Here is a 24,263-nt window from a genome sequence, read left to right as displayed (position 1 = left end):
GCCGCCCTACCGATCCCTTTACCTCCCAGATCCATTGAGTGACCCTTCCGAGTGGCGCAAAAGTGCGGCTTGCATGGACGGAAAAGCGACGCAGGAGAGGAACCATCGTCCCTGTAGGATGGGGGCCTCAGGGTGAGCCCCCAAGAATGAGGCAGGAGGGAGGATTTAGGTACCCACCCAAACTTGAGGGTCCTAATAGAGATCCTACTAGGCCCTACGGAAGTTGCTCTAATTCATAACAGAAAATGTGTTTAAAAAAAATCATAACAGAAAATGGGTTCGAAATCCAACTGGTACCGATTGCACTCAGCATGAATGCAATACAGCAGGAAGGTAAAAACTCTGATGGAGGTAATATATACAAGGCAACAGTATCGAAGTCGCAGCACTAGATTCTGGGGATCAGCTATGGGCCTATGATGCCAGAGAACTGTCAAAGGAAACAGTCTGGTTCCTCGGAAGTTTAAGCTTCAAAAGACGGCACATGTAGATGTTAGAAGTAATTCACTCCAACATTAGTGATTAGTCAGCTTGTCTACCCCTACTAGAAACGCAATGGCCTACGCGTGCTATTCACTCGGGAAACCTGCAAAAGACAGTTAGCTGTATCAGCTGATGCCCTGGAGTATCACACGAAGCAGTGGAATTATTTCTCGCAAGGTGTGTAGAGTGACAACTTACAGCGTGAGACTTCCATTCCACTTTGCTTCCCTCGGAGACACCAAACTGTGCTTGCCTCCGCATGTGTTCATGGAATATATGCACAAGGACCACAGCGTCAAGAGCAGCATACTCTTTCTACAAAACAGGAGCATGTGGACTTCTATTTTTAGCAACCAAACTTGAAAACAGGATATCTTACCAGTTTTGACACAGTTTTGAGTTATGGAGCAGGTTTGACCCAATTAAACTAATGCTTCCCACCAAGATGTGCATAACCCAGAATCAAATAAAAAGAAATATAGCTAGCACATGAGAACAAGGCAAGGCGATAGTGTCAGAGTATTTTTTTTAAGGTGGTAGCTAGGGCTGGACAAAATACTCGCAGCTCGCCAACTCGCTCGACTCGGCTCGTTTTAACTTTTTCACGAGTTGAGCTGGAAGTCTAGCTCTCTATTTTAACGAGCCAGCTCGCGAGCTGCTCACGAGCTGAGGCCTATCAGTCCACGACCATGAATCCAGAAGATGATGATACTGACCTAGAAGTGTACACATATTCTATTGATATGTAATCCTTATTTTCAGCTGTTTCATATGAATTTTAATTTTATAATTGTTGTGGTACTTAAATGGTGATTTTATGGATTGTTTTCTAGGGAGAAGATGATGATGCTGACATTAAATCTGTGGATTTTCCTAAGTTTGTGGTGGCAAGCAACTAGTTAGTATGCTAGAACTGCATGATCATGGATGGACCAGTTATGTTGCATGATTGATACTTTTGATGAACCTGATATATATTAATCATGTATGGTTGCATAATGGTGGACGTCACCTTCTGGAATTAATGTAGCATAAATATTATAAACATGTGTGTCCTATTTTTTTAGTAGCTCATGAGCTAAATGAGCCAGCTCGAGCTCGGTAACGAGCCGAGCCGAGCTGCCCCTCTAGCTCGTAATATTAACGAGCCGAGCCGAGCTGGCTCGTTGGCCTAACGAGCTAGCTCGAGCTGGACCGAGCCGAGACGAGCTGGCTCGATATCCAGCCCTAGTGGTAGCTAACAATGCTATCTTTTTTCCCTTTTTTAGCCACAAAAAACTTATAAACTACCTTTATAAGCCTTGAAGTTACAGGGGATGTTTGGTTGCTGACCATAACTTGCCACGCTTAACATTTGGTTTGCCACAGCAACTTTGGTAGGTGTTTGGGGTTTGCCACAGCCACGGCAGCCACTCGCCACAGATTTCTCCGCCAAAAGTGTGGCGGCCAAGGAGCTGCATGCTGCCATCCATTTCTTTAATGGACTGACCAACTGCATGCTGCATGAACCAGCTGCCTCGAAGAAGCTGCATGTTGCATGACCGAGCATCCATACTTGCTAGTTGCGCGATTCCCGCATGTAGCTCCTCACCTATAGGGAAATATGCTGTCGTTTTTTTTTTGTTTGTTCGTTAACACTGCTAAGATTAATTTGGTCACTATTTTCTCTTCCATTTTTAGTGCTACTAGTTGTTTCATATTTATGTGGTGCTGTTGCTTTTACTAATCCAAACAGATGCCACAACCTTTTGACAAGTTTATTTTTGGCTGTAATCCAAACAGCAGCCACACATATTTTGCCAAACCTTAGTCACTAACCAAACAATCTATTTGTGCCACAGATTATGGCAAGCCACAGGTGTGGTTGGTACTTAACGTTAGGCATGGCAAACTATGGCTGGCATCCAAACATGCACACAATGTATTACAGTTACAGGTGTAAACCATACTCCATCCGACCGAGAAAAATTGCAATTCGCCCTTTCCGAGGTGACCAAATCTATTAAAAATGGTACTAACGTTTATACTACCGAATAAGTACCATTAGATTAATTATAGAATATATTTTCATAGTAAACCTATTTAGACCAAATCTATTAAAAACGGTACTAACATTTATACTACCGAATAAGTACCATTGATTAATTATGGAATATATTTTCATAGTAAATCTATTTGGAGACAAAAATGTTGGTACTATTTTCTATAAATTCAGTCAAACTTAAGAAAACTTAACTTGTCTCAAACCTATAATTGCATTCTTTTTGGGAATGAGGGAGTACCATTTCTCTTCAATTCAAAACCAAGTAAGAATGCCTAAAACTACCTCTTGAGGAAAGCTTTGCTAAAGAATGTATTCCTTCCGTTCCAAATTATATGACGTTTTGGATTTTTTAGATATATTGCTTTTGCTATGTATCTAAAGTTCTAGACAGCGTATATCTAAGTGCATAGCAAAAGCTATGTATCTAGAAATGCCAAAACGTCTTATAAATCTGGAACAGAGGGAGTAGTAGACTCTATTAGCAACCTACTAAATTACAGAACCCAGATATGACAAATCAATTGCGAATACCTAGAAGTAGGTGTTAACACTCACATGAAATGCTTTCAAGGGAACAAGAAAAAAGGGCACCAATAACAGCGGCTGACCTGATTTTGGGTTAGTGGCCGTTGCTCCCAGTTGCTATTACGCCGAGACTTGTTCAAACCAGCTCCTAATATTTCCTGGCAGCATTTCATGAACATGTCATACACTCTACCTAACAAGAAAATGTCAAAAGTAGATGGACAACAGTTAACTGCAACCAGTTTATTCTATGACGATTGTATATTTATATACCTTCGACAATCCAGAGAGGCCACCAGTAACCCCTTTAAACAGCTTCTGCATATCAAGTAGCATTTCATAGGACTGAAAACATTCCAATTCTCCATAGGATTGCATTAGTTGATGAAGATCACATTGAATGTCATAGCCTTTGGTGTCCAATGTACAAAAGGTAAGTTATCATCCAATATAAAATCCAAAGATATTTTTTAAAGAGGACCATATGAGATGACAGAATACATTACCCAGCTTTAGTATCTTAGATGAACACATAATACGCCTCAAGCAGCTGTCCAATGCTTTTGGGTCATCTTCATACAGTTTAATCAGATCGAAAATGAAGGCTACCTTATCTGATGCAATTTGTATGATTGAGACCTGACCAAACAGCTAAAATCAACCACGAGGATAACCACTATGCAAAGAGATAAGGGGAAAAAGAGTACTAATATACAGTGGTTCAAAAAGAATAAAGCTTGCAGAAACTTAGCAACAAAAGAAATGAATTGGTAACGTGTTGATAACTACTAAACTTCATGTCTACTCTCTTAGTCTCTTGGGTGTGTTGGTGTGTGTTGTAAGGGCTCTTACTCCCTTTTTCTTCTTAATACAAAGATGCGCAGCTCTCCTGCGTGTTCGAGAGAAAAAAAAATACATCGAAGATCAAGGAAACAGTGCACTGCGACGCAGGCTTTGAATAACAGAAGATGGGTGGAAGACATCAAGGGAACTCTCATCGTCCAGGTTAATCGAATTTTGAGGGACTCTGTACTACCCCCCCCCCCCCCCCCCCCCCCCCCAACACACACACACCACCCCAAAAAAACGTCACAGGAAAGTTAGTGTTTCTGGCTCCGTCTCTGGTCCTACAGCAAGACATACCTGATCAGCAAAATGGAAATTTACACGGTCTGGCTCCTACACCAGCAAGTCGTCATATAACGCTTACTTCATTTGATCCATCAGGTTTGCGCCATGGAAACAATTTGGAAATGTTGTGCTCCTCTGTGCTACAAATTCTTCATATGGCTAGCTGTTAACAATTTGATGTTGGACTTTGACCATCTTGCCAAGTGCAGATTACCAAATCCAACAACCTGCTCCTCTACGATCAAGCTAAGGAATAAATTCAACATATACTTGTCTCCTGCATATTCACTCAGCAAGTCTGGGCATTAACCTTTCAAGAAGCTACATTTGATTGCAGTTGCACCATAAGGTTCACGGCTTCATTTCTCAAGTTGGTGGTGCCACCAAGACATCAAGGGCGTTGTTCCTAAAGAACTACAAAAGAGTCCGAAGTTGTTGATTATCCTTAGTAGCTTGGGAGCTTCTTTTGGAAGCAACTTGCAGATTTTGTTTTCAATGGCACTAGTCCAAATTTCAATGATCATCAAACAATGACAAAAGAAAGTAGTCTCCGGTGTTTAGCTGGAGCCCATGTGCTCCAGGAGCTTCTCCTACTCACTTGCCCCCGATACTTAGTCCATCGTCACTAATCTGGTTGTGTAAAAGTCTGTGTGGCGTCTAGTTAATTTCTCTAAAAGGGTGCGTCTGTGTGTGCATGTGTGTGTGTGTGTGGTGGTGGGGGTGGGGGTGGGGGGGGGGGGGGGGGGGGGGGTGTTCTCTTTCGTACTTTATTGTCTCTTCGTAAAGAAATTGATCAAAGCTCTTATGAGTTTTCCAAAAAAAAACACAAAGTAACTACTAAACTACCCAGAATGACACATGGGAAACCTAAAGCAATCATTTCGCCTAGTTTACTCAGCCATGCTTTCTGAGAAAGAACTATCAGTGAGGAATTAATTCACCCATAGGCCGATGCCACTATTACAGCTATACCCAGAAAACTAAAAAGACATTGAAACATATACCAGTACAAAGCAAGGTGTTACTTACCTTACTAGGTTTAGTATTTTTCTCGAAATTAGGTCTCCACTCGCAATCCATGCCAATAATTTTACAAGCTTCAATATTACTTGTTGCATTAAGCAGTCCATTGATCTCATCAACCCAGACAATTTCTTCCACATCCAATTTCTTCAGATCTAAGTAATCAGATACACAGAAAACCTTCTCCGGAACTGCCTTGCACATCGTAAATAATTGCATCAAGAATAGAAATATAATGAAGACAGTAAAAGGTAGCAAATCATGTGAATCTTTTTAAAAAAAATATATTGTTCATAACTGTTCAAATAAATTAGGGTGGGACTGCAAAATGGGATGACAACAAAAAGACAATACACAAGTTCAAATTGGAATGCTAGAACAACTGAATTCATGGCTCAATTTTCACCTCGCGTCATGTCATTCATCCATAAACAAGAGAATCCTGATGGGATTCATCAGCAATCAGCATGTATTGTCCAAAACTAAACTAGAGTAAAATTAAAACATTTTTTTCTCGAAACACACAGGAGAGCTGTATATCATTACATTAAAGAAGAAAGGGAAAGTACAACACACAAAAATAAACGTTTTAGAGATTACATGTGTTGCCGTGAAGAGTAAAAAAGACCTCAAAAACTACTGTCTATGCCAAAAAAAATTATCATCAGCTAACTTTGTATCCACTCAAGATGTCATATTTTCTCTCCTCTTCCAGTGTTGGTGATTTTTCCTTGTAGCAGTAAATTTTTTGTTTATAAATGTTTAGAGTTCCATATACAATTTTGCAACTAGTTAACAATTCCGTAAGCTAGTTTTCTGCTGCCAAGTCATCTATGCAGTAGTAGCACAAAACAACAGTCATAGAGCCCGTAGGCTCCTGTGAACCAATTGTGTTTTGTTTTGAAAGTCTTGTGAATCGGATGTCAAATAGTCCAATCTCCCATGAACTGTTTAAATGTCCTTTTGAGAATTGAGAGGCTTGTAACACACATCTTCATAATACTTTTTTTATTAGACATCCCAGCTTTTGAAGTTCCACTTCCACCAGAAAGTCATAAACTTTATCGCTCTAGTGGTTATATAATCCCAATGAAACATAAGTTGAGTGTTTTTTTTTATAACTATCATAAATGTGTGGTCCTATAGCATAAGCTACTACTCCCTCCATTCCAAAATATAAGATGTTTTGGCTTTTCTAGATACATAGCTTTTGTTATGCACTTAGATATACACTATGTCTAAATACATAGTAAAAGCAATGAATCTTCAAAAGCCAAAATGTCTTATAACTTGGAATGGAGGGAGTATTTACCACTATAAGAAATGACTACTAATTAACAAAATATGCCTCTGTAACTTAATGTTGGATAATTAACTTTCTAGCCTTCTAGCTTACCCAAAGAATCAACATAACTTTCAAGAGAGTATCGCTGGCAAAGCTCATCAACTTTCTCCATATAACCAGCTTCCATTGCTAAATATACCTACACCAGAAGATCTGTTAAATTGCATTTTCATGACACATGATGTTTATTAGCAAGAGAATATATCAATATAGTCATTTTATAGAACATGGGGATCGTATTTCTACGAGCTACACCAGAAGATCTGTTAAATTGCATTTTCATGACACATGATGTTTATTAGCAAGAGAATATATCAATATAGTCATTTCATAGAACATGGGGATCGTATTTCTACGAACTATCATGTGTGCCCAACACATAACCAGAAGAAGGTAATTCTCCTCGCCAGTTCATCCAAAAAGAAATGCAGGGGCATATAGATTCCTCGCCTAGATCAAATGAATCTTCCTAAAGCAAATGCATCTGTCTTCTGGTATATCTAACCAAAACATTGATTGTGGCAATGTGGACACACATTACCAGGTATTCCAGGAGTTTTGTTTCATTCTTGGCCCTAGTTTCTGCAATATCCCAGCATCCTTTCTCAGCCAACTTCTTTACTAAACTGCAAATAGTAAAATGTTTCACAATTCTAGAAGTTTGGTAAAGAATTTATAAGTAGGTGTAGGGACTTTGAAGTGAGCAACAGGAATGTCACCTCTCTTTATACAAATAGCTAACATCTGGGAACTCTTCAGTGAGTTCATGTTCTTTGACCAATTTGTTTGCACTCTTCAGCATTTTTATATCTAGATACTTTTGAATGACTAAAGATATCATTTCCTTGCCCATGAAAGTAGCACACTCCTCTGCAATCTCTAATTGATTGTTTTCAATCAATTTTATGATAAAGGACTCGTCACAGCATTGGATGGAAAAACGTGTTATTAGAGCCACAGCGACTGCATTGGATTCTGATTCCATACAGCGCTTTACTTGCTGTCTGAGATGTTCCCTTGCTTTCATTAGATCATCATCATCCAACTCTGAACCATACAAAGCATGAGCCACGTCTCTCAACTCAATTTCAAATGTCTCAAGAAGCTTGATCAATATGCGGTTCTCATGGGGTACAACAGAATCAAGGATATCAAGAACAAGTTGTACGGCAAGGTGCTTTGCCTCCAAGAAATCTTTCTGTACTGATTCCACAGATTTCAAGTGCCTTAAAGAGGATGTCAACATATGGCTGAACCCTTCAGAATAAGTTTTCCCCAGCAGAGGTACAATATACATACACTGGACAACATATGTGAACGGGCCTGGCTGTGGACCATTATGCAATGCCACTTTTACCAGCTGCATGAGGATCTTAAACTTTGAGGTTGCTTTGTTCGTACCTGAGTTAAAAGGTAACAAAAAATAAGAGCCTCACATGTCAGCATAACCAAGCATTATAAAAGCTATAAACAAGATAATTAAGGGTTATAACAAACTGCATTTAAAAAATATATAAATTTCAGAGAACAATTAGTTTTTACATAAACTGTAATTTATTTGTAAGCATTACTACCATCAGTCAAATTTTAATAAAAATTCTGTAATAGTGATAGAAATCATATTGTGATTATTAAAATTTTACTCTGTCCCTCCAATTACAGATTCCATAGGAACTGATAAGGAAAAACAGTAGTTAACAATATACAAATGGGATGGGATGATTTGTCTCCTCTCAGAAGCTCTTTTAGAAGATTCGCTTAGAGGATTAGACTTCACAGTGAAACAAGATCAGCAGCAGAGTAGATTTCAACAGTGAAAGAATATAGATAGTGAAACATGCAATTTATTTGTAGGCATACCATATCCATAGCAGTCCTTCAAGAGATAAATAAAAGTGGCTGCAGGGACATGTGATAGATCAGAAAATGCATGTAAACGTATGGAGCGCTGCTCATCGTGCTGATTAGTTTCAGGGCCTTCTGGAGTAACTTGTTCAAAACAACCCATGCTTCAAAGCACAGCTAGCCTGTATAGAACAGCACAGATCTGGAATCAAACATCAAGAATGCAACTTTCTTTCCATGAAAAATATACTTCTTGTTTGGCCTATGCTTCTATTGGACATGAAAGTACTATGTATTTCATCTTCATCTACTTCAAAGCAACTCTGTATTGTACTCTAGCACATGAACAAACTCTACAACAACAACAACAACAAAGCATTTTAGTCCCAAGCAAGTTGGGGTAGGCTAGAGTTGAAACCCAACATGAGCCCCTAGTCACGGTTCAGGCACGTCAATAGCTGCTTTCCAAGCACTCCTATCCAAACAAAGATCTCTAGGTATATCCCAACCCTTTAAATCTCTTTTTATTGCCTATTTCAGTAATATACTGGACCAAGTCTGAATCGATCAACACTAGCAAAAAGGGCGTACCCAGTGCAGAGAGCTCCCGCTCTGTGCGGGGTCTGGGGAAGGGTGTCAGTGGCAAGCCTTACCCTCGCCTGTGCAATGCGAGGAGACCGCGACTCGAACCCGGGACCTTCCGGTCACAGGCGGTAAGACTCTACCGCTTGTACCAGGCCCGCCCTTCTAGCACAGGCCCGCCCTTCCGGTCACAGTCTGAATCGATCAACACTAGCACATTAACAAAATTCAACCAAATTCCATTTTACTGATCTTAATCTACTCTGTATTGTACAGTTGTGCATCAATGTCTATTTCATAAGTTCAGCACATGAACAAAAATACAATCACTGAATCACTATCTGCAGAACGAGATTGGAGATTGTATGCAGGAGAGCAGGAGGGAGGACAGAGGAGGCTCACTGAGGCGGCTCGGCCGGTGGTCGGTGATCGGCGGTCGCCCGGTCGGCGGTTGGCTGGACGGCTGCAGCTCCAGCGGCGCCGCGCCGTGGCCGACGCAGATCTAGGCGGAGTCCCGGAGGCGCTGCGATGGCGCGTGCGGATTACGGGGGGCGTCGGCGACCTGGTCCGGTCGGATGGCCAGACCGCCAGAGGGCGCGCGGCCACAGAACCCTAGGCGCTCGGTCGCTACCCTGCACCGCGGGATCACTCCCTCCCTCCGCCCGCTGAATCAAGTGAGACTTAGGCCTTGTTTAGATTCCATCAAAGTTCCAAGTTTTTTCACTCTCTCTCCATCACATCAATTTTTAGCCGCTTGCATGGAGTATTAAATGTAGGTAAAAAAAATAATTAATTACACAGTTTAGTTGGAAATCACGAGATGAATCTTTTGAGCCTAGTTGGTCCACGATTGGACAATATTTGCCAAATAAAACGAAAATGGTACTATTCATCAGGTTGAAAAAAGTTTCAATCTAAACGAGGCCTTATCTCAAACATTTTTTTACCGAATTTATTTATAGAAAAAACATTAAAATTTATAGCACCAAATCAATATTATTAGATACTGTACACTACAAATTATATTTCATAATTTATTTATTTAATATCATAAATACTGCTATATTCTTTATAAAGACAACTCTAAAAAATAATTTAGTTTACCACTACTAGTTAAGTGTTCGTGCATTGGCAAAACAAATACGGAATCGCATGGCATACAACCTCCTTCATTGGAACTATACAACCACCATCATTGAAACTAAAACATGTACTTTTTGTTAATTGCTAAAATATGTATTTAGGCCAATACCAATATAAATTTTATTTGCATTTAATAGGATGATATATCAGTAAAAAATGTTGACGCCACACAGGAATTATGAGGAGAGAGAGGAAATGAGAATATTCAGATGAAACACGGTGTGCACAGTTACCAATTTATTGAAAACAAAGTGAATAAACTCCATCGAGAAGTGTTTTCTTTTCGTTCCCACATGTTAGAAACTGAGTAAAACTCTACTAAAAACATTTCATTTCATTTCATTTTATAATACCATGCAATAATTAAATATGCAAGGCTATAAAAAGTGTGAAATGAAATTATGCATTACATATCCTGTTTTATTTTATTTTCTACAACTTCATGGCATACGAGTACAATTTTCCATAAGATTTATTTCGTAACTTAAATAAAGAATCATAAAAGCACAATTGCAACACATAATTTAATAAATGCTAGAATATGCCCCACAAATTATATTGCTGCAGGGATTGCGAAGAAATTGAATTAAATTGAGTAGAGATGATGTATGTGAATAGCTTGCAATTAAGACCCTGTTTGGATACCTAGGTGATTATAATAATCAGATTATATAATCAAATTTTGTTCCAAATACGAATGATTATATGATAGATAGTATAATCAAAATTGTTAATTATCATAATCCCAATATCCAGATGAGACTAGGTTATAGGAGATTATGGATGCTAAAAGTCCAATTTACCCCCAACCAATTGTCCAACTTGTCAAATTATAAAGAATAAGATAGGAATTTCTCATTTGAACCAACCATAATCAATCACCCTAATCCAAAGATACAAACACTCTTATTATTATTATCCATAATCCTAATTATTATAATTCTATGCATAATCTAGATTATTATAATCTAGCTATGATCCAAACATGCCCTAAGAGATTGTAAGTTAGTGAGATGCTAAGACTATTAGTGGAAGATGATGTAGATAGTTAGGGCCTCTTTGGCAGGGCTCCGGCGGCTCCGGCTCCGGCTCCCCCCGGCACCTATCGGCCCGTGGGCGGCCGACAGGTGCGGGAGCCGGAGCACCCAATGACTATGTATCTACTTGCTACTCTAGTTGAGCTAACTAGGAGCTAATTACAACTAGTTAAACTAAGTTACTCAACTAGTTAAGCTACACTAGCTACCTCTACACAAATATATCTCTAGGAATGTAAATACAAGAGAGGTAGAGGGGATATATCGCCATGGCAAGAGACAATCAATCAATATATCAGTGAAAACCTTAGAGACAAGATGACACAATGTCGGCCGCCCACGGGCCGATAGGTGCCGGGGGGAGCCGGAGCCGCGGAGCCCGAAAAACGAGCTTCTCCGGCTCCGGCGGTGTCTGTGAGAGAGGAAAGTAGGAGAGAGAAAAATGGCTCCGGTGAACAGTAGCCCCTGTCGGCCCGTGGGCGGCCGACAGGTGAACAGGGGGCGGGAGCCGGAGCCGCCGGAGCCCTGCCAAAGAGGCCCTTAGTGGGGAATGGTGTGGATAACTTGCACGTTGAGATAGACCTGTAGTGATGATTAGTTTTAGAATGGATATAGATATATAAATATAAATATGGGAAAATGGTGTTCTTGCCCCTTACACAGATGTGCAATTGTGATTTTGCCCTCGTTTTTCTAACTTTATGATTTTGCCCTTAACTGTTCACAAGTCAACGCGATTTTGCCCCTGGTCAACGCGAATTTGCCCCTGGTTTTACCGTTGACCAGGGGCAAAATCGCGTTGACTTGTGAACAGTTAAGGGCAAAATCACAAAGTTAGAAAAACGAGGGCAAAATCAAAATTGCACATCAAAGTAGGGGCAAGAACACAAGAGCCCCTATAAATATAGATATAGCAGTGGCAACATCCAGCACTAGCAATAAGGAACACTGTTTTTTTTTTTATTTTCTACGACACTCTCAAGCGCAATGACAATGTCAAAAAAATCACTACAAAAGTGACCATAGTTTACATAGGCACTTCAAATATCTGTATTTTTTTTGAACAAAAACGTTTGAAAGCCCTGGTGTTTTTTTCCTCTTTTTTTTTTTTGAGCAATGGTGATTTTTTCCTTCTCTTTCGGATCAGCTGAATTTGGGCCTAATTCTATTCCAGCAAGGGAAAGAAGCCCAAAAGCAAAGATCCCTTTCTTCAACCCGTGCTCTACTTTAATTCCCACCTTTGCCCTTTGCTCACTCACAAAGGGTGGGTCCCACCGTCCACCAACAAAAAAACGAACGACTGTTGCCCGAATCTCCCGTGCTTTCCTACCCATCTCTCCCTCCCTCCGCCTCCGCCTTCGTCTCCGCTCACCGCTCATCGCTCATGGGCGACTACCACCGTCCCTACCGGGGCGACCTCCGCTCACCGCCGTCCTCCGTGCCGGACCCGGCCTTCGCGCACGCCAACGGCTACTTCTCCTCTTCCGCCTCCCCGCACTCCCACAACGGCTACTTCTCTCCCGTCTTCTCCAAGAATGACGCTTTCCCTGGGACCGGCGCTGGCGCAGGCGGCGACCGGCGGATCGAGATCTACACCACGGCGCCTCCTCCGCACCTTCCCCCGCCACCCGGTCACACGCTGGCGCTGCCCCCGCCGCCGGGGTGGAAGGAGGGGCGACTGGGTGGAGGAGGAGGCGGCGGTGGCGCCGGCAGGAAAGGTGGAGGTGGAGGCGGCGGGACCAGCATGTGGTGCCTCAGCGACCCGGAGATGAAGCGGCGGCGAAGGGTGGCGAGCTACAAGGCCTACTCGGTGGAGGGCAAGGTGAAGGCGTCGCTGCGCCGCGGCCTCCGGTGGTTCAAGGGCAAGTGCTCTGAGATCTTCCACCATGGATGGTAACCTCTGATGGCTGGCCGGTTCTCCCTTCTTGGACGGTGGCAGGCCCCCCAAGAAAGGAACCAAACTTCTGAATATGTTTGCGATTTAGTTTTCTTTTTCTTTCGAAGATAATGATGCTCCTGCTCCAGATGTCTATCTTTCTTTCTATCTATCTATCTATCTATCTGTTCGCCTACTAATTCGAAATGGATTTGAGATTGTGAGTGTATATTCGAGCTATTTTGCGAGGGATGCGCACTCTGAACACTTCTGCGGATTGATCTGTTAGTGCTACTGCTGGTGTCATACTTGTTAGTGCTACTGCTTTGTTTTGTCACCATGCTTTGTTTTGTCATACTTGCTATCGAGCCTCAGAATTTGTTTGCATTGATAGGATAGTCAGGAATTTATGACATGTTTGTTGAGATTGGCTTTTTCATCGTTTCTATTGCTTGTTCTGTGAGTTTGTTGAGATTGGCCCGTTAGCTTGGCAGGCTGAAATTGGCCGAAAAAAAAAAGCCAAAACTGAAAAGTTGCGAGAGAAAAATGGACTGGAAAATAAAAAGCCGAATAAGCCAGCCCACGTTGTTCTCTTTTGGCTTGAATGATGGGTCAGGTGTTCGGAACTAATAACAGCCTGTTCGGCTAGGGTGAAACCATCATAAATTTTCAGTCGAAACAGTATTTTTCTCTCATATAAACTAGCCAACAGTATTTCTTCACGAACCAGCCCAGCCAAACGAACAAGTAGATATTCGGGTCATTGATGAACTTAACCCTGAAAGGGGAAAAAATGGTAGATGCGGACATTGAAGGGCACCACAAGACTGGTTACCGACTGTCTACATTACAGGTCCATAGAAAGCTATGTAGTGGTTGTGGTGAGTGGTGACATCCTGACAACTCTTGCTTTCTTTGTGCCATTACTGGGTTTGGTCCGAGCGAGATATGGTTTTTCTCACCGAACTTCCTTTCATCTGTCCATATCGTATCAACATAACCAAGCCAGTAATTGGTAGGTTTGTAGGAATGGGCATAGCCCTACCGGACCTTTTGTCCCAATCATATTAAAGGGGTATTTGGTTGTTTAGTCGTTTTTAAAATTCATGTCACATCGAATGTTTAGATACTAATAAAGAGCATTAAATATAGATTAATTACAAAACCAATTACATAGATGGAGGCTAATTTCTGAGACGAATTTTTTAAGTCTAATTAATCCGTCATTAGCACATGTTCACTGTAGCACCACGTTGTCAAATCATGGACTAATTAGGCTTAAAAGATTCATCTCGTAAATTAGTCGCAAGTTATGCAATTAGTTTCGTAATTAGTCTATATTTAATACTCCATGCATGTGTCTAAATATTCGATGTGACAGAAATTTTAGGAGGTACTGCGTGAACTAAACAACAGCCCCTAACTATCAAGCCGGTGATTGATAAATTTGCTTGGCATGGCATCGTCATCTTCCATGTGATCAGAAACATCTGTTTTAAAGCTTTCCATGATGTATTGACACGTCTGCTAGTATTGATTTATGTTCACTTGCTTAGGAATTAACGAATTGTTCAGCTTGGATTTCCGGTGATTGATTGATAGATTAGCTTGGCATCATGACCTTCCATGTGATGATAGCAACCTCTATTTTAATGCTTTGCATGATGTCTTGGCTCACATATGTTTTTTATGAGTGTTTTACTTGCATAGGCACGAATGAATTATTTAGCCTGGATGTCTGGAAAGTTTTATCTTGCCAATAATAGTCATCCTACAACACATGAATACATAACATTGTAGCATATCAATTATCAAACCCATACCTGTCTTGGTCACATCACCAGAGACCAGCATGGAATTTGCATGTTCAGGATACTCTATAGAGTGCTTAGACGGTCTCCAACGACAGCGGCCCAAAATATAAGATCTATTTTTTTTTGATAGCGCTACAGGTAAAGGCTTCAATAATTATTTTTTGTCTTCTCCAACAACAAAACATAAAAGACAACTCTTTCTACAAATGGATCTCTAAGAGAGGATATTCAAATGGGGTCTTCCATATAGGTACTATGTTGAAGGATATAAGTATTGTGTTAGAGACCCCTTTTAAATTTGGGTTCCGCAATGGGTCGTCTGCATTGATTTGTAGGGGTGCCTCCAAACATGTCCCTACATAAGTGCTTTTTGTTAAAGATGATTGTGCTGATGTAGCTCTTCCTTTCCAAGGACACGCATGATGTAAGTACTACTTTAGCTGTTATATCAGGGCAAGATGCCAGCCACCGGAAATCCCTGTTTTGTACTTCACAGTTGCTTGATGGCTTGTTGAATCTTGAGTGAACAGCAGCTTTCCTATGGCAATTGGCAGATGAGAAAAATAGTTCTATGATCGAGTCCTGAAGGAAATAAATGATAAATCGATGTAGCTGGGATACTGTGTTTGTGGGTACCAGCAGCGGTGTTAAATGCTAGAGGCCCCCTTCGCTTGAAACTTAGCTGAAACTGGTTGAAAAATACTGTTTTGACTGAATTGTCGTGAGAGAAAAATACTGTTCCGGCTGAAAAAACAAGCCGAACGAGCCGGTTTCTGGGTAAGCCAAACGAAGCAGTGCAAGGCAGGCACGTAGTGTCAGCAAAGGCACCTCACCTCGTATGTCATGCTTATATAATACTTGCTCTCTCCATGAAAGAATACAACTACGGGTTATGTGTCGGTAAAAGTAGTTCATGTTTAATCAAATTTCTAGTGAATACTATTTATATTTACGGCTCTAAAATAATTTATTATGAAAATATATTTCGTAATTAAGCTAATGATATTTATTTGATATCATAAATGTTGATACTTTTTTTATCTATAATTGATCGAACTTAACATACTAACCATGATGCTATGCTAGAATTGCATTCTTTTCTAGACGGAGGAAGTACTCTTTAATGACAACAGTGAAAAGTTGTATTTCACTAACTTAGACCAATAGTTATTCCAATTGCATACAAGTTTAGAATATATAAAATTTGCATCAATAAATTTGTATTAAAAGTGTCTCTAAGATGATATTGGTTCTTTAGCAAATAACAATATATTGTAAGATAAATTAGTGGTCAAAATATGTTTTGTATGACTTTTTTGCTGGGACTGAGGGAGTACTACAGATAGATTACTGAATGCGGAATCTTTGGCTGCCTGGCATTTTCTCTAGTACAGAAGCGTGTAAGTGAAGGTGATTGCTCCTGACATAGCATATGGTTTACTGCATGTCTGCATGTGCATGTTTTATTATGCGAGTTCACGGTATCCTTCAGTAGAACACTGCAAATGGATGAAACACAAGCCCGGGAGTATATTTTGGTCAAAAAATATGGTGAAAACAAAGGTGCTCCATGACAAACAGCCTCGCTCGCACAGTGGTATTACACGAATAAGGTGGTTTGGATACTAATAAAAATAAATAAATTACATAATCCGTCAGTACTCCACGAGACGAATTTTTTAAGCCTAAGTAATCCGGCATTAGCACATGTTTACTGTAGCACCACATATTTTAATCATGGACTAATTAGGTTTAAAAGATTCGTTTCGCAAATTAGTCGCAAACTATGCAATTAGTTTCGTAATTAGTCTATATTTTATATTCCATGCATATGTTCCATATTCAATAGGACAGCGACTAAAATTTAAAAGTGACAACCAAACACCGTCTAATTCTAAGCCCCAGCCCCAGTTGTAATTGCACCAACTATTTTTTTTACGTATATAGCCATTCTCAGGGAAGCATAGGAAGACTAGACGGGGCCCATGGTATCGATGCGATGGTCCCAATTCCCAACCCATACAGTGACACAGAAGCTTATCATGGATTCAAGGTTGGTTCCCTGCAGTTTGTGACACCTCGGTGGGCATCATCTGTCGCTTTTTGGGTTACCAGTGTACGGGACCGCTTCTGAATCCGATGGCAGGCAACAAGGGGCACCAAGCTAGTGTATAGGGCGGAAACATTGCTATATATATATATATGTTTGCAGTTTCAATAGGTTAGCAGTTTTAAAGGCAAGTCTTATGCAACGTCATATAGAATTTTGATGACATATAAGAGAAAGAGGAAGGTGAGAGAAAGAGGTTTGATGACATAGAAGAGGAAGAGGATGGTAGGAGAAAGAGGTGGTTGTTTCGTGAAGCATCCATCTCATTAACAAAAATTTAGAAAAACATCACAACCATTTGACCAATGTACTTTCTTTGTCCATGAAAGGATATAATTCTCACTTTTTGAGGAACCAAATGATTTGCAGCTTGACCAATGTTATATAAAAAGGTGTTAATATTTTATGATACAAAATAAGTATCATTAAATTAAGAAATATATTTTATTAGTAAACTTAGTTGGAGACATAAATGTTAATACTATTCACTATAAATTTGGTTAAAGTTAAGGTAATTTGACTTGCACAAATTGTATAGTTGCATCTTTTTATGGACGGATGAAGTATGATTTAATGTTGCCAACTCACAAACTTTTCTTTGTTTATTGCATAAACAAAAAATAATTAAAGTACTATAAGACAACTTAAAAGATAATCCATTGTATACATTAGTTGTTCAATCGTATCATGATCATATGGCACTGCGTGACAACACCAATGTATTTGCTTTTAGTGCAATGGAAAAGGTTTAGAGTAAGGGTTTGTTAGGATGGATTTAGACTAGTTATTAGTTGTTGCAAAGAAATAGTGAGTTAGTTGTTAGTCCACCTATTTGGATCCTTATATTAACTAATATCTCCGTATGTTTATGCAAATGGACTAGAGTGCCCTCTTATTTCTCTCTCTCTCCCCCCACTCAATCTCTCCCGCACAAGGCCAAGCCTAGCTAGTTGTTAGAGAATCTCCAGCAGGCCCCTATTTAAGCCCTCATCCTATTTTTGAGGTCCGAGGGAAAAAACTCACTTCAACAGAGCCCCTATTCCAGCCCTCAAATTTGAGGCAGCCCTCAAATCCACCCTCCGGCTCTCATTCCTATGGTTTTTTGGGCCACAGTTGTTTCCGTTTCTCTCCCCGCGCTGGCGCAGAAGCAGCGCGTGCCGCCCGCCTGCACCCCCGCCCAGCGATGAAAGGTCCTAATGGCTAGAGGGGGGGGGGGGTTGAATAGCCTATTAAAAATTTCTACAACAACACTTAACAAACTGGTTAGACAATTATGAGGCGAAGCAAGTATTGCGCTAGCCTACTAAAAAAGCAAGCCACCTACCACAATTCTAGTTTATATAGTTCCTATCCACACAAAAGCTATATCACTACACTATGTTAGTGTGCTCTCAAATGCTAACTAAAGAGCCACACTAACTAAACTAACAAGCTCTCACAACTAGCTATACTAAAGAGCTTGACAACTAGTTTGCGGTAACGTAAAGAGAGTGAGCAAGATGGTTATACCGCCATGTCGAGAAAGGAGCCAATCATTCAAGAATGAATAACAATGAAGACTAATCACCTCGAAATCAAATAATGACACAATGATTTTTTATTGAGGTTCACTTGCTTGCCGGCAAGCTAGTCCTCGTTGTGGCGATTCACTCACTTGAAGGTTCACGTGCTAATTGGCATCACACGCCAAACTCTCAATAGGGTGCCGCACAACCAACATAAGATGAGGATCACACAAGCCACGAGCAATCCAGTAGAGTATATTTTGGCTCTTCGCCGGGGAAAGGTCAAGAACCCCTCACAATCACCACGATTGGAGCCAAAGACAATCACCAACCTCCGCTCAACGATCCTCGCTGCTCTAAACTGTCTAGGTGGCGGCGACCACCAAGAATAACAAGCAAATCCCATAGCGAAACACGAACACCAAGTGTCTCTAGATGCAAACACTCAAGCAATGCACTTGGATTCACTCCCAATCTCACAAAGACGATGAATCTATGATAGAGATGAGTGGGAGGGCTTTGGCTAAGCTCATAAGGTTGCTATATCAATGTAAATGGCCAAAAGAGTGAGCTTGAGCCGGCCATGGGGATTAAATAGAAGCCACCTAGACGGCTTGGTGCAACGAGGATCATTGAGCGGAGGGTGGTGCTTGTCCCCGGCTCCGATCATAGTGATTGTAAGGGGTTCTTATGCCTTCTCCTAGGAGATCACGAAAGGCAACTCTAGTGGATTGCTCGTAGCTTGTGGATCCCCATCTTGTGTTGGTTGTGTGGCACCCGATTCTAGGTTAGGCATGTGATGCCTATTAGCGCGTGAATCTCTAAGTGTATGGATCACTACAACGGGGACGTAGCTTTGTCGGCAAGCAAGTGAACCTCGAAGGAAAAATCATTGTGTCATCTTGTCTCCAAGGTTTTCACTGATATATTGATTGATTGTCTCTTGCCATGGCGATATATCCCCTCTACCTCTCTTGTATTTACATTCCTAGAGATATCTTGTGTAGAGGTAGCTAGTGTAGCTTAGCTAGTTGGGTAACTTAGTTTAACTAGTTGTAATTAGCTTCTAGTTAGCTCAACTAGAGTAGCAAGTAGTGTAACAGAACCGACCAATTATACGAGATTAAGTAAGGAATCTTCCGCCGAAGCAGATAATTTAGCAAACTTAAGCCCTTATAACCCGGTAGTCTATGAAACCGCGAAGGATTTCAAACCAATTGACATACAAACCAAGATCGTACAAGTTTAGCAATCACCGTCACATGTTACATAAAGTTTGCAATGATAGTTGGATACGTCGGAGTTTAGAACATAAAGTTATTACAACCCAAGTTCAAACTGAAATAGCAGAAGCAAATAGTTTTAAAGCCACACACACACTTTTGGTTCAGATACAGTGCCAGTAGGTAGTCATCTCCAACAAAAACATCAGATGAGAGATACAGAGTGACCATTGCCCTTGGTCCTAGTTGTCGCCCATCGCCGGGTACAGGCAGTTAATGCAATAGCCGTAGTACATTTGACCATGTGCAACAACAATGGGAACAACGCCCTGAGTACGAGAAGGTACTCAGCTAGACTTACCCGTCTTAAACCAAAATAAAGCGACACCAAGGATTATGCAAGGCTTTCTTTAGTGGGCTAGCTGGCTCGTTTGCGAAAAGCATAAGCTATCATGAAGAAACATTTTAAGTACTTTGCATCATCTTTATTATGACCTATCCATCTAGGTAAGCACATATACTATAGCAATCACTTGATTAACCAATAACATCCAGTTACCAACTTAGATTTAGCATATCCCATACCATCCAGATAACCATTAGTGTTCCATCATAATTACTACGATGCTGTAGCTCGAGTCAAGTGCTCACTATCCAGGAGCGATGGTGATTCGAATCGATTCCTAACCAGCTGGTGATTTATTCCTCACACAAACCACACTCATCGATCAAGTGAGCTACAGATCACTAATGACACTTTCCAAGTAGCCGCGGGATAACAGTCATGGACCGCACTACCTAGGGACCGCCCGACAGCCAGGACGCACCTTGGGATCACTCTTCGCGTCCCCGTCATACCCCCTTCAACACCAGTCTGCCAATCCGAGTTTATCCCGGCTCGAATAGTGTCACTAGCTTCGCGGTCGAAAGGTACTTTATTCGGCTAGCTAAATGTGAGGCATACGTTCAACATGAAAAGAGGGATGGGCAACGATTGGCCCTTAATCGACACAGACGGAAAACTAACTGCACCCTAGAACCCTATCTGGTTGCCTCCAACTTTTCCGTTCGGTCTCCAATTATCCATCACACATGGTTAATTCTAGGTTATCATTCTTTCCATAGCTAAGTTCTTCCAGTAACCACCTATAAATGTAGGTGATCGGAAATCACCGATCGCTACCAGTCTAAGCAAGGCTAAGCAGTTATTCAATCCCGACCTAATCAGGGTAAAAAGGTAATAAGGTAGGCAAGGATAGTAATAAATGCATCAATGGTTTCAATCAACTCCTACAACTTAATGCAACAATATATAAACTCATATATAGAAAGAATTGCTTTTATAAAGTAGGAGACTTAGAATGCTCCGGGGCTTGCCTCGTTCGAACGAACTAGGTTGATGATCCACGCACTCGGGCAAGTCCTCTCCTTGCTCCTCTTCCTCTGGCACCTCCTGTGCCTGGATTTCTTGTGGATCTGTCCCGGTCTGCTCTTCCTGAACTGCTACTAGCAACTCCTCCTATGATCCTGTATGATGCAGATGTATAAGTGCTCATGCATAGGTGCATCGGAGAGATGACATGTAATGATCATGATGCATGGAATGTAGATGAACATGTTTAACTTTATTGGACATAGTAGAAGTAAAGCTCTTCTACAAGGTAGCCAATATCATCCAAGAACATGTACTACTATACTACTACTACAACCACTGTACTAACATGCCAAGTCACCACAGCAAGCTAAGATGCTTCAAAGATACACCAAAGCAAACATTATTAACTAAACATGCATTAAAGAAGATTATTTTATTTCATTTTAAACTAGGGCTACAACAGCAACATATATTTCTGGTGCTCATAAAATTATGAGAAAATTACAGTAGCTTCCTTAGCTAATAATTAGTCTACCATAAAATTTTCATTCCATGTGGATAAGTATAACAGCCTACACAAAAATGACAAGCTATGGTTGATAATTAAGCATGAAAATACTTTGTACTATGAAAAGTGTCAAACAACAGATTTGGTATTTTTCCCATGATTTACATAGCATACAATCACTGTACAAAAGTTTCACCTACATGTTTTATTCATATTTTTGGCTCTAGCAATTTTACAAGAAATAGCAAATAAATGCACCTAAATCACATAGCCATATTTTTCTACAGGAACAAGCATGGCATATATTTTTCGCAGAAAGTACATCTCAAGAATAGATCAACCAAATTGGAATCATATTTTTCTGATGTATATTCTATTTATTAAGCATTTTCCAAGAAAACAACAATTACAAGAATTAACTAAAGCCCTATATAAATGTATCCCAAAACTGACATGCAACATTTTTAAATTGTAGATCTACTTCTAAGAAACACCACAAAATTGGTCTCGCTCGATTTGGAGCTAAAATGAGCAAACTATGGATTTTTGAAGCCTTTACAACATTTTCTGGAAATCATTTCTTAAAAACCCTTTTTGAAAACCGAGGCATAAACGCTAGATCCACCCGGATCTGTACCTAGGCTTGCACCCCTACGGCTGACAGTGGCCCCTAAGGCCGACTGGGCCCCACCCGTTAGTCGAACAGAAACCAGAGGAGATCACCAGCGGCGAGAGCTCACCGACGGTGAGGTCTCCGGTCAGCTAAGGTGACCAGCGTGCTCCCCACCCTCGCGCGAACCCAACGGTGCCTATGGCATGGGCCAAGTAGCTCGAGAAGCCGGCCGCTGTCGTGCATGGCGGAGCGACGGCATGGGTCATCGCCGGCGGGGCGTCCCCGGCCATGGCATGGTGAGTGGAGGCGCTCGGGAGCCTCAGTGACGCGGTGTGGTGCTCGTGTGCGAGAAAAGAGAGCGGCATGCGAAGCAGAGAGGAGATGTCCACGGAGCGGAGCACTCCGGCGAGGAGGAGCTCACTCCGGTGAGCGATTCACGGCCGGTGAAGCTTACCAAGGCGAACCGACGCGAGCACTAGCTGCGCGGTGGCGGAGGCGAGCGCGTGCTCTACTGCTGGTGTGTGAGAGGAAAATGGGAGAGAGCGTAGGGGAGTCAGTCGCGCGTGCGGAGGTATAGGCGAGCGCATGGGGCGCGGGGGCCACCGGGACGGCCAGGTGCCACCGTCGCCGGCGCATGGTGACCACGCGGCGACAGGCGTCTGCCGCAGTCAGGATGCAGGCGCGGGCGAGCGGGAGGCGCGGCGTGGGCCTAGGCCGGCAAAGCGGCTGCTGGGCCAGGGCGAAGCACGCGGCGCTGGAGCGGGGCGGTAGCGCGAGCGCGCGGGCGCTGCGGGCCGAATCCGCGAGCGGGCCAGAAGGGAGGCGACGGCCTATTAAGTGAAAATGTGATCTTTCCTTTTTATTTTCTTCCCCAAATTCATTCAAATGAATTTTTAAACCTTTTCAAAGTAATTTCAAAAGTTGGACCCAAAATAAAAGTTGTTCAGAAAAATGTACTCTACAACTTTGCCAAATGGAGTAAGGTCAAAACCCAATTAGATTTTGAACTATAGATTTAAAGTTAATTTAAATCAAAACCCTATTCTAGAAGATTATTTTTACAAGCAAAACTTGAGAAAACTTTGAGTATACATTTTGCTCCAAATTGCATTCTAATTACTTCTAAGTTGTCTAAGTGATCAATCAAGGTTCACACATGGCAAAAGAAATATAGCATCCAATCTATCAAAATAAAACTATGCAACACATATGTTTCAATCCTATATTTCATGTCATGCTTATGAATGCGTGATGGTGATTATGCTCATGATTTGCAAAATGTTAATGCATGCTTAACACCGAGGTGTTACAACCCTCCCCCCCTATAAGAATCTCATCCTGAGATTTTGAGTTACGAACCATTTGTTATAAAAATCTTTATAAGCATTTTGCAGATATTCTCATGTTTCCCACGTCGCATCACCATCATCGTGATGACTCCACTGTATCTTATATGTTCTCACCACTTTATTCCGAGTGACTTGGTCCTTAGTGTCCAAAACTCGAACCGGTTGCTCACGGTATTCCAAGTCTGATTCGATCCGAATGCCCTGAGGTTCTATTCTCTCTTCCGGAACACGCAAGCACTTCTTCAACTGTGATACATGGAAGACTAGAAAGATCGAACCCATCGCTTCTGGTAACTGTAACTTGTAAGCCACTAGACCCTTCTTTTCTAGTATTTTATACGGTCCAACAAATCTAGGAGCGAGCTTTCTCTTTACTCCAAACCGTTGTACTTTCTTCATTGGAGTAACCTTCAGATAAACGTAGTCACCTACCTCAAACTCAAGCGGTCTCCTTCTCTTATCGGCATAACCCTTCTGACGTGACTGTGCCGCTTTCATGTTTTGTTGGATAATACGGACCTTTTTCTCAGCCTCGTCAACAAAATCGATTCTATAAAACCTTCTCTCTCCAGGCTCAACCCAATTCAACGGTGTCCTACATTTTCTGCCATACAATGCTTCAAATGGAGCCATCTTGATACTCTCTTGGTAACTGTTGTTGTAAGCAAACTCTGCCAAAGGTAACCATGATTCCCATGAACCCCTAGACGATAACACACAAGCTCTAAGCAT

The 24,263-nt window shown here is 41.4% G+C and overlaps 2 protein-coding genes across 2 annotated transcripts; one reads left to right on the top strand and one right to left on the bottom strand.

The window, feature by feature from the left end:
* Positions 1-246: 246 nt before the first annotated feature.
* Positions 247-9,636, bottom strand: LOC136519040 (uncharacterized). The gene is made up of 11 exons (XM_066512715.1): positions 9,381-9,636; positions 8,412-8,578; positions 7,271-7,952; positions 7,093-7,177; positions 6,603-6,690; positions 5,213-5,397; positions 3,559-3,691; positions 3,326-3,462; positions 3,136-3,210; positions 682-798; positions 247-586 (listed from the first exon to the last, which is right to left on the bottom strand). Exons 2-11 carry the CDS (start codon positions 8,557-8,559, stop codon positions 545-547), a joined length of 1,692 nt encoding a protein of 563 aa, XP_066368812.1. The 5' UTR covers positions 8,560-8,578; positions 9,381-9,636; the 3' UTR covers positions 247-544.
* Positions 9,637-12,448: 2,812 nt separating this feature from the next.
* On the top strand, positions 12,449-13,263 carry LOC136518308 (uncharacterized). Its single transcript, XM_066511961.1, has one exon. It carries the CDS (start codon positions 12,543-12,545, stop codon positions 13,053-13,055), a length of 513 nt encoding a protein of 170 aa, XP_066368058.1. The 5' UTR covers positions 12,449-12,542; the 3' UTR covers positions 13,056-13,263.
* The last annotated feature ends 11,000 nt before the right edge of the window (positions 13,264-24,263 follow it).

The sequence above is a fragment of the Miscanthus floridulus genome, chromosome 17 (assembly GCF_019320115.1).
Source record: "Miscanthus floridulus cultivar M001 chromosome 17, ASM1932011v1, whole genome shotgun sequence".
Classification (NCBI taxonomy): domain Eukaryota; kingdom Viridiplantae; phylum Streptophyta; class Magnoliopsida; order Poales; family Poaceae; genus Miscanthus; species Miscanthus floridulus.
This window is presented reverse-complemented; position numbering and strand designations above follow the sequence as displayed.